Below are 14,136 nucleotides of genomic sequence, written 5' to 3' on the forward strand. Positions count from 1 at the left end.
CACACACACACACACACACACACACACACACACACGGCATCCAGGAGCCTTGGAATTTGAAAAAGTGGGATTATTCATCCAGCAAATATTCAGCTTGCTCTGTGCTGGGGCACGGAGACCACAGCAGAGAACGTGCCCTATGAAGCGAGCAGTCCACCTTCTCTCTCATTGCTTTCTCTAGGTCCATATTTCCGTGGTTGCCAACATTAACCACCATCGACCTCAGTTTCTGGAGTCTCAGTATGAGGTCAGGGTTCCCCAGGACACACTGCCTGGGGTTGAGCTTCTCCAAGTTCAGGCCACAGATCAAGACAAAGGCAAAGGTCTCATCTACACCATCCATGGCAGCCAAGACCCAAGAAGTGCCAGTCTCTTCCAACTGGACCCAAGCAGCGGTATCTTGGTAACTGTGGGGAAACTGGACCTGGGCGCAGGCCCCTCCCAGCACACACTGACAGTGATGGTGAGTCAACTGAGAAATCAGGAGGTTGTCCCAAAAGCAAGTGCATGGGGATGGACACCATTGGAGGGGCCAGAGGAGCCAGTGTCCCAATGTCCATACGACACGTGACATTTCAGACCTGGCTAGAGGGACCTCCCATAAGGAATGCCTGGCAGTGAGGATAGGAGATGGCTGTTTTTCCTGGACTCACCCCGGATAGCTCCGAGCTACCCTCTCCCTGCTCCGTGACCACCATGTGGATTCACACGGTGTCCGAGGTGGAAGGGGTCCAGAGGCTATCCCACCCAGGGGCAAGAGAGCTTTGTAGGGCACCACACGTAAGAAGGTACTCACTGGTGTCAAAGCTCAAGGACACAACTTTGAGCATGAGCGCCTGCATCAGTTCGGCCCGTGTCTTGCCTCGCTCTCGCTCTCGCCCCAGCCCGGGTCTGTGGTGTCCGTGGGGCCCACGGCACAGGGGCCTGTCCGCGGAGCGGTGCCTCTCTTTGTGGAGTCCCTGCGTGTCAGCTTCGTCTCTCTGGGCGCATTCCTATATGGATACATTTTACGTAATATGTGCAAAAGCTAACATCGTAATGAAAAATTTCCCCACCAAGAAAACCGCTTAACTTCATTTAACCTGGTGTTCCCCAAATTTGACCGGCCGTATGTCTTAGGGTCTTAGTGCGGCTCTGACAAAAAGACCACAAGAGAAAGGCTGTGAAGGACAGACATGCATTTCCTCACAGTTCAGGAGTCTGGAAGGCCCATTCAGGCCATGGCTCGGGCAGAAGATCCTTTTTTGGGGCACAGACCCAGGAGCCCCTCGGTGTTCTTGGTATTCCTCAGCATTCCTTGGGCTCGGTTGTCCGCTTGTGCGCGCCCGTTGCTGGGCTGCTCTTTGACAGCTCAGAGGGCATTAGGTTTAGGACCCGCTTAACTCTGGTATGACCTCATTAACATAACAAGAGAATCTTTTTTTTCCAAATAAGGCCATGCTCACAGGTACAAGGGCCAGGACCTCAATTTATATTTTCTAGAGCACATAATTCAAACCCTGCCATCATTGAGTTTTTTCCCCCGCTACATAACAAACATGGTAGAAGGAGCCCTGGTAGTATAGTGGTTACATGTTAGGCTCCTAAGCACAAGGTCAGCAGTTCAAAACCACCAGCATCTCCTTGGGAGAAAGATGAGGCTTTCTACTCCCATAAATAGTTGCAGTCTAGGCAACCCACAGAGCAGTTCTGTTCTGTTCAGTAAGGTCCCTATAAGTTGTAATTAACTCTATTGCAGGGAGTATAACATATTAATATCTTGAAGAACTAATACTACTAAAGACTAATTTAGGAAATACTGAAGTACTAAGTACACTTCTCTGCTCATTTCCTCCTAAGGTGGAATTGCCCATTAAAATAGCTAAGCCCAATAGCTGCTAGTTGCTAAATTTGTTAAAAAGATATTTTAAAAAAGAGCATACATTGGAACAATATTTAAAAGAATGCAGAGAATTACATCTGGGTATATTTTTCATTCTTGTTGTATTTCATTGCCCTTAAACCAACGCTGCCTCCTCCTGTACCTCTGTGGTCCCCTCCGTGCCCTTTGGGGCCCACAGGTCCGAGACCAGGAGATGCCAATCAAGAGGAACTTTGTGTGGGTGACTATCCACATGGAGGATGGAAACCTCCACGCACCCCGCTTCACCCAGCTCCACTATGAGGCCAGAGTTCCTGACAACACAGCCCCTGGCACAGACCTGCTACAGGTCCGAGCCCTGGATGACGACCGGGGAGCCAATGCCGAGGTCCACTACTCCTTCCAGAAAGGTGAGAGCCCGGGCCATGAGTGGAGCTTTGGGAAGAAGGGAAACAGCAGAAGCAAACGAATCAAGCGTCAAACTCTCTACTCCACTTTGACAAATCGTAGTTTCAAACCGCTCCACAGAATGATAATGACCTCGGTTAGCGCACTTCCAAAGATGGTAATAACCAAATCACAGCGAGATTGGCTCAAACTGTGGGCACACTTACATATATATCATACTGTATAAACCTACCTCTGTCTACACAGGTAAACCAAAACCACGCCAGACTCGCTGCCACGTACTTGATTCTGATTCATAGCGATCCTATAGGACAGAGTAGAACTGCCCCGGTGGGTTCCAGAGGTTGTAAACCCTTATGAGAGCAGAAAGCCTCCGTTTTCTGCTGTGGACTAGCTGATGGTTTTCAACTGCTGACTTTGTGGCTAGCAGCCTGGCCCACTGTGTAGGAAGTCCATGCAACATTTTCAAATGTGACAACTTTGTGCGTGTGTGGTAGCAATCGCCAGTGGCCATGAAGTCACCCACAACTCATGGTGAGTTACAATGGAACTGCACTGCATAGGGTTTTCAATAGCTGGTTTCTTAGGCATAGTTTGCCAGGACTTTATTCCAAGGCACCTCTGGGTGGGCTTAAATCTCCAAGTTTGTAGTTAATAGCTGAGGGCACGTTTGCACCAACCTGGGACCCCATGTACGAGTCCCTTACAGGATGCAAGGTATCGTTTGAAGAGTCATTTCCATTTTTTGCTAATGACACATCATTACGTAACATCTATGATATGGTTCTCCTTATCTCAGAAATGAGAATAACATTACTTGTGCCACAAAGGCTTTCTAAAGACTGAAAGCAAAATGGTATGGTGACATATATTACAAATGGTAAAATAGCACACAGGAGTCAAGGATTATTATGCTCATTGGTACATGTTAATTATTATCACTAACTAATTTAACAAAATGATAATAAGTAGTCTTCCATAAATTATTAGTGAAAATGTATGGTGGTCAGCAATGCATAATTAATGGTATTTAGTAACGATGGTTAGCTTTAGTAGTAACGAGTGCTTCACGGAGCTGGTGCTGTGAAGAGACAAGGGTGAGCCTGTCTTGCTCTCCTCCCTCACAGAACAAAACGCTCTTCTGTGGCTTGTCGGGTTCCTGAGACTGTTAGTAAATTAGAGCCTTTGCAACATTTTAGCAGAAGGAGAAAGTATTGTACTTTCTCAGATGGTAGCACTCTGTTCATCTTTGAAGATTAACAGTAAAAATTAAAATCCCTTTACTGATTGATTTTTGTGGTTTATGAAATAGAATCATACCTTTTATCCTATTTATCTCACTTACAACACTATTGATCCAGGCAATAGTTTTATTTTACAGACAAGAGGATTTTGAAAATACTTTTCTGGTTATATACAAAGTAATTTGTGCATTTTTAAAAAGGGAATAAGAGCAGTAGACAGAAATCCATGAAAAAGAAAATAGCACGCAGTCTTGATTTTCATTACCCAGAGAGAGTAATTGGGGGCATATCCCACACATCTTTTTTTCTATGCAGCCATTTGCAATATTGAGATTATCACAAATATACAAATCTGTGGCCCGTTTCCTCTCCCAGCAGTCTAACTGGCGGAAGTGCAGTTTGAATTAGGCAGGTGCTCAACTAGGTGGCGCAAACTGTGCTGGACTGCTCTTGCAAAGGTTGGTGGTTCAAACACACCCAGCCCCAGCCCCAGAGAGAGGCTTGGTGATCGCTTCCTGACAGATCACAGCCAAGAGAGTGCTATGCGGTGGTTCCAGGCTGACACTCACGGGGCCATCCGTTGATGGGGGTGGGTTTGTGGGTTTGTTTGCTTGTTTGTTCGCTTTTAATAGTCTCTATGCCATGCTAATCCAGATTGGCACGGAATGTGGCCCTGGCGCTGCCCACGTGTGTGGGATAAACTCTTTACTCATCTAGAAAGCTGGAGGTTGTGATGAAGTTTGTCTTGTCTTCTGTTTCAGGGAACAGCAAGGGTTTCTTCAGCATCAACACCCTGCTAGGCCTTATCACGGTGGCCCAGCAACTGGGTCAGGTACATCATGGTCAGCACACTCTGACCGTGAAGGCGGAAGATCAAGGCTCTCTGCAGCGCCATGACCTAGCCACAGTGGTCATTCACGTCTACCCCTCAGACAGCAGCGCCCCTGTCTTTTCAAACTCTGAGTACTTTGTAGAGATCCCTGAATTAATCCCTGTTGGCTCTCCCATCCTCCTCGTCTCAGCTACAAGCTCCTCAGAAGTTACCTACGAGTTAAGAGAGGGAAACAGGGACGGCGTATTTTCTCTGAACTCATATTCTGGCCTCATCTCTACCCAGAAGAACTTGGACCATGAGAAAATCTCATCATACCAGTTGAAAATCCGAGGCAGCAACATGGCGGGCGCATCGACTGATGTCAGGGTGCTGGTTTACATAATTGATGAAAATGACAATGCGCCCATGTTCTTAAAGCCAGCGTTCGTGGGCCAAATTAGTGAAGCGGCCCCCTTGCACAGCATGGTCCTGGATGACAGCAACAGCCCCTTCGTGATTCACGCTGCCGACCGCGACAAGGAAGCCAATTCCTTACTGGTTTACCAAATTTTGGATCCGGAAGTTTTGAAGTGTTTCAAAATTGATCCCAGTATGGGAACGCTGACCATTATATCGGAGATGGATTACGAGAGCTTGCCCTCTTTCCAATTCAGTGTCTTTGTCCACGACCAAGGAAACCCCCTCTTATTTGCACCCAGGCCTGCCCAGGTCATCATCAAAGTGAGAGATGTGAATGACTCTCCTCCCGCGTTCTTAGACCCAGTATATGAGGTAGCAGTTGCTCAGCCCACCCATCAGGGGATGGAGCTCCTCACGGTACGGGCCAGTGACGATGACTCGGAGATCAACTATAGCATTAAAACTGGCAATGCTGATGAAGCTGTCACCATCCATCCCATCACTGGCCTCATATCGGTGCTGCAGCCTGCGGGCCTGGTTGTCTCTCGGGAGCTCACCATCAGGGCTTCCGATGGGCTGTACGAAGCCACTGCGCTGCTAAAAATCACGGTGACTCAAGCGCTCAACACGAGCCTCCGGTTTGACCAAACTGTCTACAAGGCAGCCGTGCAGGAGAACTTGCAGAACAAGACAGCACTGGTGATGCTTGGGGTCCAGGGAAATCACTTGAATGATACCCTTTCCTACTTCCTCTTGAATGGCACAGATAAGTTTTGCATGATCAGGTCAGCAGGGGTGCTGCAGACAAGAGGTGTGGCCTTTGACCGGGAGCAGGAGGACATTCATGTGGTGGCTGTGGAAGTGAGGGACAATCGGACCCCTCCGCGAGTGGCCCAGGCTGTCGTCCGAGTTTCTGTCGAGGATGCCAATGACAATCCCCCCCAGTTTCAGCATCTGCCCTACCACACGATCATCCAAGATGGCACGGAGCCAGGGGATGTCCTCTTTCAGGTATCTGCCACCGACCAGGATTTGGGGGTAAATGGGGCTGTCACGTTTGCATTTGCCGAAGATTACACATATTTCCGAATTGACCCCTACCTTGGGGATATATCACTCAAGAAGCCCTTTGATTATCAAGCTTTAAATAAGTATCACCTCAAAGTCATTGCTCAGGACAGAGGAAGTCCGTCCCTCCAGACTGAGGAGGAAGTCCTCGTCACCGTGAGAAATAAGTCTAACCCTCTGTTTCAGAGACCCTACTACAAAGTCAGGGTGCCTGAAAATATTACCCTCTACACCCCAATCCTCCATACCCAGGCCCGGAGCCCGGAGGGGCTCCGGCTCATCTACAACATTGTAGAGGAAGAGCCCTTGACGCTGTTCACCACGGACTTCAAGACCGGTGTCCTCACAGTGACAGGGCCGTTGGACTTTGAGTCTAAGACCAAGCACGTCTTCACGGTCAGAGCCACAGACACAGCTCTAGGGTCATTTTCTGAAGCCACAGTGGAAGTCCTGGTGGAGGACATCAATGATAACCCTCCCACTTTCTCCCAGTTGGTCTACACCACGTCAGTCTCCGAAGGCTTGCCTGCACAAACTCCTGTAATCCGACTGTTGGCTTCCGACCGGGACTCAGGGCGGAACCGTGATGTCTCCTATCAGATTGTGGAGGACGGGTCAGGTGTTTCCAAGTTCTTCCAGATCAATGGGAGTACGGGGGAAATGTCCACAGTTCAAGAACTTGACTACGAAACTCAACAACACTTTCATGTGAAAGTCAGGGCCCTGGATAAAGGAGAACCTCCCCTCACCGGTGAAACCCTGGTGGTGGTCAATGTGTCCGACATCAATGACAACCCCCCAGAGTTCGGACAACCCCAGTATGAAGCCAATGTCAGTGAGCAAGCAACCTGTGGACACCTGGTCCTCAAAGTCCAAGCGATTGACCCCGACAACAGGGACACCTCTTTCTTGGAGTACTTGATTCTTTCTGGCAATCAGGACCGACACTTCTCGATCGACAGCTCATCGGGGATCATTTCCATGCTCAATCTTTGCAAAAAGCACCTGGACTCTTCTTACCAATTGAAGGTGGGGGCTTCTGACGGTGTCTTCCGAGCGGCCGTGCCTGTGTACATCAACACCACGAATGCCAACAAGTACAGCCCAGAGTTCCAGCAGCCCCTTTATGAGGCTGAATTAGCAGAAAATGCAAGGGTGGGGACCAAGGTGATAGAGTTGCTAGCCATCGACAAAGATAGTGGTCCTTATGGCACTGTGGATTATACCATCATCAACAAACTAGCCGGTGAGAAGTTCTCCATAAACCCCAATGGCCAGATCACCACTCTGCAGAAACTGGATCGGGAAAACTCAACCGAACGAGTCATTGCTATTAAGGTCATGGCTCGAGATGGAGGGGGAAGAGTGGCCTTCTGCACTGTGAAGATCATCCTCACAGATGAAAATGACAACCCCCCGCAGTTCAAAGCATCTGAGTACACTGTGTCCATTCAATCCAATGTCAGTAAGGACTCCCCCGTTATCCAGGTGCTGGCCTATGATGCTGATGAAGGCCGGAATGCGGACGTCACCTATTCAGTGGACTCGATGGAGGACTTGGCTGAAGAGGTCATTGAAGTCAACCCAACCACAGGTGTGATCAGGGTGAAAGAGAGCCTGGTGGGGTTGGAAAACCGAGCCTTTGACTTCAAGGTCAAAGCCCAAGATGGGGGCCCCCCTCACTGGGATTCGCTGGTGCCAGTACAGCTTCAGGTGGTTTCTAATGAAGCTCCTTTGCCCAAGTTTTCTGAGCCATTGTATACGTTCTCTGCCCCTGAAGATCTTCCAGAAGGTTCTGATGTTGGACTGGTGAAAGCAGTGGCAGCCCAGGACCCAGTCATCTACAGTCTAGTGCAGGGCACCACACCAGAGAGCAACAAGGATGGTGTCTTCTCCTTGGACCAAAACACAGGCGTCCTAAAGGTGAGCAAGGCCATGGACTATGAGTCCACCAAATGGTACCAGATTGATGCCATGGCACATTGCCCCCATGAGGATACTGACTTGGTCTCTTTGGTCTCCATCAACATCCAAGTGAAGGATGTCAATGACAACAGGCCTATTTTTGAGGCTGATCCATATAAGGCCTTCCTCACTGAGAATATGCCAGTGGGCACCACGGTCATTCAAGTGACTGCCAATGACCATGACACTGGGAGTGATGGCCAGGTGAGCTACAGATTGGCCATGGACCCTGGCAGCAATGCCCATGAGCTTTTTGCCATTGACAGCGAGAGTGGCTGGATCACCACACTCCAGAAGCTTGACAGTGAGGCTCGACAGACCTACCACTTTTATGTGGTGGCCCATGACCACGGTCACCCGCTCCAGCTGTCTTCTCAGGCCCTGATCGAGGTTTCCATCACTGATGAGAATGACAATGCTCCCCGATTCGCTTCTGAAGACTACAGAGGATTTGTGGTTGAGAACAGTGAGCCTGGTGAGCTCGTCGCCACTTTGAAGACTCTGGATAATGATATCTCTGAAGAGAACAGACAGGTCAACTGTTACATCACAGGTAAGGATAGCTGTCTTACACAGAAAGCATGGGTTGTGTTGAAAAAGCTCAGTAAAGGGGGTGAGACCCGGCGCTGTCACTTATTAACAGTGTGACCTTGGGCAAGTCCTCTAGTACTTCAAGTTCTTCCAGTACCTCCGTTGTCCATCTACAGATGGCATTCTTGTTCTCATTAACCTCTCAAGGATGCTGGTAAATCTAACTGGAGAAATCCCTAGCGGCCCCTATTGTTACAGGTGGTGCAAAGAGAAGGTATATGGTTTAAAGTGATGTAAGTTGAATAGTAGGAATCTTGGTAATGCTTCAAGATAAGCCCTGGACTGCAACCTACAGGGTCGGTGGCTCAAAACCACCAGCCACTCCTTGGGAGACAAAGGAGGTTGTCTGCTCCTATAAAGGTTTACAGTCTCAGAAAACATACAAGTGGTTGTTATGGGTCAGGATCAACTCAAAGGCTGGATTTGGATTTAGATGGAATAGATTGGCAGCTTCCAAGAGGAAGAGAGATCAACAATTGTACAACCCATTGACACTGGCAGATGACTGGCTTTGTAGAGCAGTGTCCTGTTCAGTACAAATTGTAGAAGTAGGTAATACTTCTCAGTCCACCACAGGATGTAAACATTGACGTGACAGTGCTTCTTTAGATAAGGTTCCAGTCCAATCCTCTCATTTCTGTGATGGGGGAACCAAGGCTTATAGGAGTGGAAGCTCAGCCAATGTCACACCTGAGCTTGCATCAGGGCTGGGACTGAAACCACACCCCTCTTTCCTTAGTAACATCCTCTTGCACACATGAATGACCCACTCCCTTCCCAATGACTGGACCAGGCAACCAGAGGCCATGAGAGAGTTTCTTCACTTTTCAGCATCTTTTCCTTCCCCTCCTCGGGTGCATGGCATTCCATTCCATAGGCACGGCTCCATCACACTGTCTCGGGAAGAGCACATGAGTCTGAAGTTTCTACGATTCCAAACCCAAACCAAACTCACTGCTATCGAGTCGATTCCAACTCACAGCGACCCTATAGGACAGAGTAGAACTGCCCCGTGGGCTTCTGAGATTATAATTCCTCACAGGAGTAGCAAGCCAAAGACTACAGCCTTGAAAGCTCTAAGAGCCAGTCCTACTCAGTTCTACAGGGTCGCTATGAATCAGAATCAACTCAAAGGCAACCAGTTTTGTTTTCAGAAAGCCATTAAGGCAAATGTACCAATGTGCTTGACACATGCATGGATGGATGGATGGTGATAAGAGTTTTATGAGCCCCCAATAAAATGATTTAGAAAAAGAAAACAAAAAGCCATTAAGGGGTCCCTGAGTGGTGCAGATAACTAAGCACTTGGCTGCTAACCAAAAGGCAGGAGGTTCAAACTTACCCAGCGGCTCCTCAGAAGAAAGACATGGCAGTCCATTCCTCAGACCAGGAAGGGTCTCGATGGCAACTTGTGTTCCGGAAGGAAGTTTCACAGCAGGGGGCTCAGCAGTAGGCTTGCCCTCTCGCAAGGCAGACCTGGGTTTGATCCCTTGCCAACGCACTTCAAGCAAAGCAACCATCCGTTTCTCAGTGGTGGGTTGTGCGTTGCTGAACATTATGCGCCAAACAGGGATCCCTCTAAACTAAATCAGACTAGGAAGAAAGACCTGGCAATCCACTTCCGGAAAATTAGTCTGTGAAAGCCCCTGTGGATCACAGCGGCTCCAGCCGTAACCGATGATGGGGATGGTGCAGTCCTATTGGGCATGGGGGTCACCAAGAGTTGATGCCCCGTCATAACAGCTACTGAAAGCCATTAATGGAGAAATGTTTGTCTCTCCCAGAAATCCTAAGCAGATATTCTTTTTTCAAAAAATCATTTTATTAGGTGCTCATACAACTCTTATCACAATCCATACATCCATCCATTGTGTCGAGAACATTTGTACATTTGTTGCCCTCATCATTCTCAAAACACTTGCTTTCTACTTAAGCCCTTGGTATCAGCTCCTCATTTCTCCCCTCCCTCCCTGCTCCCCCCCCCCTCATTAACCCTTGATAATTTATAACTTATTATTATTTTGTCAAGTCTTACACTGTCTGATGTGTCCCTTCACCCACTTTTCTATTGTCCATCCCCCAGGGAGGGGGTTATATGTAGATCCTTGTGATCGGCCCCCCACCTTCCCCTTACCCTCTTGGTATTGCTAATCTCATTATTGGTCCTGAGGGGTTCATCTGTCCTGGATTCCCTGTGTTTCCAGTTCCTATCTGTACCAGTGTACATCCTCTGGTCTAGCCGAATTTGTAAGGTAGAATTGGAATCATGATAGTGGAAGGGAGGAAGCATTAAAGAACTAGAGGAAAGCTGTATGTTTATTTGTTGCTACACAGTGCCCTGACTGACTCGCCTCCTCCACGCAACTCTTCTGTAAGGGGATGTCCAGTTGCCTACAGATGGGCTTTGAGTCTCTACTCCGCACTCCCCCTCATTCACAATCATATGATTTTTTTGTTCTTTGATGTCTGATCCCTGATTCCATCGACACCTTGTGATCACACAGGCTGGTGTGCTTCTTCCATGTGGGCTTTGTTGTTTCTCAGCTAGATGGCCGCTTGTTTATCTTCAAGCCTTAAATCCCCAGATGCTATCTCTTTTGATAGTCGGGCACCATCAGCTTTCTTCACCACATTTGCTTATGCACCCATTTGTCTTCAGCAATCGTGTTGGGAAGGTGAGCATCATGGAATGCCAGTTTAATAGAACAAAGCGTTCTTGCATTGAGGGAGTACTTGAGTGGAGGCCCAATGTCTACTAAGCAGATATTCTTATGGTTTGGTTTCTGAAATCTCTGTGCTCTCTTTTTAGAGGGAGATCCCTTGGGCCAATTTGGCATCAGTCAAGTTGAGGATGAGTGGAGGATTTTCTCAAGGAAGACCCTGGACCGCGAGCTCATGCCCAAGTATCTTCTCAGCATTACAGCCTCTGATGGCAAGTTCCAGGCGTCAGTACCTGTGGAGATCTTTGTGCTGGACATCAATGATAACAGCCCCCAGTGCTCACAGGTGAGAACCCAACATTCTGTGCGTGGGAATGGATGCAAGCTTGGGGGGAAGATCTAGAGGAGGGAGAATGACTCAGAGGACCACTTCTGAGGTAGGTCATCATTGACCATACCTACCCTTACTGCCCAGCTGGCCTCAGACTCATGTGTGGAGCAAGGGTCATAGTAGGTGTTGTCAGGGTATCCAGCCCCTAACAAATCTTCACAGGCCCGGCAGACACAATTGTACAGTGATAATATGTAAAGGTTACAGTAAAGTCATAGAGAATAAGAGAGAGAGAAGAGAAAGTAAAATAAAGGAGTCCACCACATTTCATGGTACCTTGCTCACCCCCTGAACAGTCATGATCTCAACAGCCAGGTCCGCACACAGCTTGGGCAGAGAGGGCAGGAGAGAGAGCAATTTATTTCTAACCAAGGCTTATATATCTTTTGGGGGCGTGCAAGCACCCCAATTACAGTTAAAGACATATGTCACAGGATGGGGTTGTACTATAGGTAATACAATAATGGGAGAGGGCCAATCTAGGGGTGTACATGCTACAGGAAGAGGAGGGATTAAGGGTATACATGAGACAAGATGGGCGGATCCTAGATTCATGATGGCGGCCTCACCTTGATTGTCCTTGAGCTGGACACTTGATTTATTCTGAGCCCTTCAAGGAAAGCAATCCACTGTCCTAAGAGTAGGGAGTCAGCCCCGCCTACGGTGGGACAGAAAATAGGGTCTGCTTGCTCTGGATGGCTGATGCCTTCAGGGAGATACCTTGACAATCATTTACCATTAGCTGCAAGCAGAGTCCTAGGCCTGACATATATTTGGAAGAGAGAAGCTGGGGGAAAGTCTTTTTATATTCCACGGGTGATTCCTTCATTCCCACCAGATGTCACCCAGCTCTTCAGGACCATTAGTGTCCACCTCCCGTCCCACATTCCCCACCAGGCCCAAACCCCAAGGACAAATGCACTGCCGTTAAGTCAAGTCAGACTCACAGCAGCCCTCTAGAGCAGGTAGAAATGCTCTGTGGGCTGCCCAGATGGTAACTCTTTACGAGAGGAGAAAGCCTCGTCCTTCCCCGAGAGCGCCTGGTCTTTCAAACTGCTAATCTTTGGGTTAGCAGCCCAAGGTGTAACCCACTATGCCACCCGTGCCCCCACCCCTCCTTTGTAACCAAGCCCTAATCATCTGCAAAGCATATCCAGAAGCAAACACACGCTGCCATACGCAATGAGAAAGTCCGCCACCACTGCTCCACTGGTTGGCATGGCCCAATGTCATGAGACCTGCCCTGAGATGGCCCTCCACCCACCTCCACACGGCTGCAAGAGAAATGCAATGCATATTGCAGACAGACTCCTTCCGGGCAGGGCCATGCACACAAAAGCACAGGGGGCAGCTCCCTTTGGTGCAGGGCCCTGTCCTAAAGACCTTGTGTGAGTCAGGGCCAAACATGCTGAGGCACATGCTCCGGACCACATGGTGTGTGTGTGTGTGTGTGTGTGTGTGTAGGAATTATCTTCTCAGAGGACATCATTATTATATAACTTTGCTTAATTTTTTTTCTTTTTGTATATCCAATATTCTTAATTTGGGGAGATTTATGACCCCAAAATATTAATATTTTAGTTTAACATCAAAACTGACATATTTCAAATTTGAATAAAATGTAGTCATTCTGCACAGGTGTGCTGTTGTTAGGTACCTGCAAGTCCATTCTGACTCATAGTGACAAACTCAGTGTTTTGCTCAACAGTACAAAACACTGCTCGGTCCTCATAATCATTCCTGTGCCTGAGCCCATTGTTGCAGCCACCATGTACATGTATGTGTGTGTGTGTGTATATGTATATATATTTCCATGTCATTGAGTAGGCTCCGACTCACAACCACACAGTCATATGCACCATAGAAGGAGAAAATGTCTGGTCCTGTGCCATGCTCACAAGCCTTTGTATGCCCGAGCCCATTGATGTAGGCACTCTGTCAATCCCTTGAGCCCCTTCCCCTCCTTAACTGCCCCTCCACTTTTCCAAACATGATGTCCTTCTCCAGTGACTGATCCCTCTTGATAATATGTCCAAAGTATGTAAGATGAAGTCTTGCCAGCCTTGCCTCTAAGGAGCTCTCTGGTCTTACTTCTTCCAACACAGATGAGTTTGTCCTTTTAGCAGTCTGTGGTAATTTCAATATTCTTCCCCAGCACTGCAGTTCAAATGCATCGGTCTTCCTTATTCAGTGTCCAACTTTCACATACATGTGATGCAGTGGAGAATACCATGGTTTGGGTCAGATGCATCTTGGTCCTCAAAGTAACATCCTTGCTCTTCAGTACTCTAAAGAGGTCTTGTGCTGCAGATTTACATACATAAATGTACATTTATGCATATACACATGCACCCGCATACAGAGTATCATTTACAACCTACATGCTTACACCAGATGCCTATAAAACCATACATGTACACATAAGCATTTATATATATAGCCATAACTTCCATTCATGTGTACATCCACTCACACATGAAAATGTGCATTTATAGTACACACCCATCCACATACAAACATCATTACACACATTTTCTATATACATACCTCATAGGACAACATACTTTCCAAACATACTTCCACATAGATATTCATGTATATATGATGAGGAGGCTTTAAAAATTGATAGGGGAAAAATTCCATTATCTTTTCATTTCATTTTTTCCATGAACTTTCTGAAACGCCCTCCCTACACACACACACACACACACACA

General features: G+C 47.8%; 1 protein-coding gene across 1 annotated transcript in view; it reads left to right on the forward strand.

The window, feature by feature from the left end:
• The window catches only part of FAT2 (FAT atypical cadherin 2), a 97,124-nt gene that overhangs the window by 50,480 nt on the left and 32,508 nt on the right, over nucleotides 1-14,136 (forward strand). The window contains exons 9-12 of the mRNA XM_004697097.2: nucleotides 182-463; nucleotides 2,061-2,271; nucleotides 4,275-8,333; nucleotides 11,181-11,377. Of these exons, the coding sequence (XP_004697154.1) occupies nucleotides 182-463; nucleotides 2,061-2,271; nucleotides 4,275-8,333; nucleotides 11,181-11,377 (4,749 nt within the window). The remainder of the gene's footprint in view (nucleotides 1-181; nucleotides 464-2,060; nucleotides 2,272-4,274; nucleotides 8,334-11,180; nucleotides 11,378-14,136) is intronic.

The sequence above is a fragment of the Echinops telfairi genome, unplaced genomic scaffold (assembly GCF_000313985.2).
Source record: "Echinops telfairi isolate 266 unplaced genomic scaffold, ASM31398v2 ScPeMD7_7469;HRSCAF=8507_0, whole genome shotgun sequence".
Classification (NCBI taxonomy): Eukaryota; Metazoa; Chordata; class Mammalia; order Afrosoricida; family Tenrecidae; genus Echinops; species Echinops telfairi.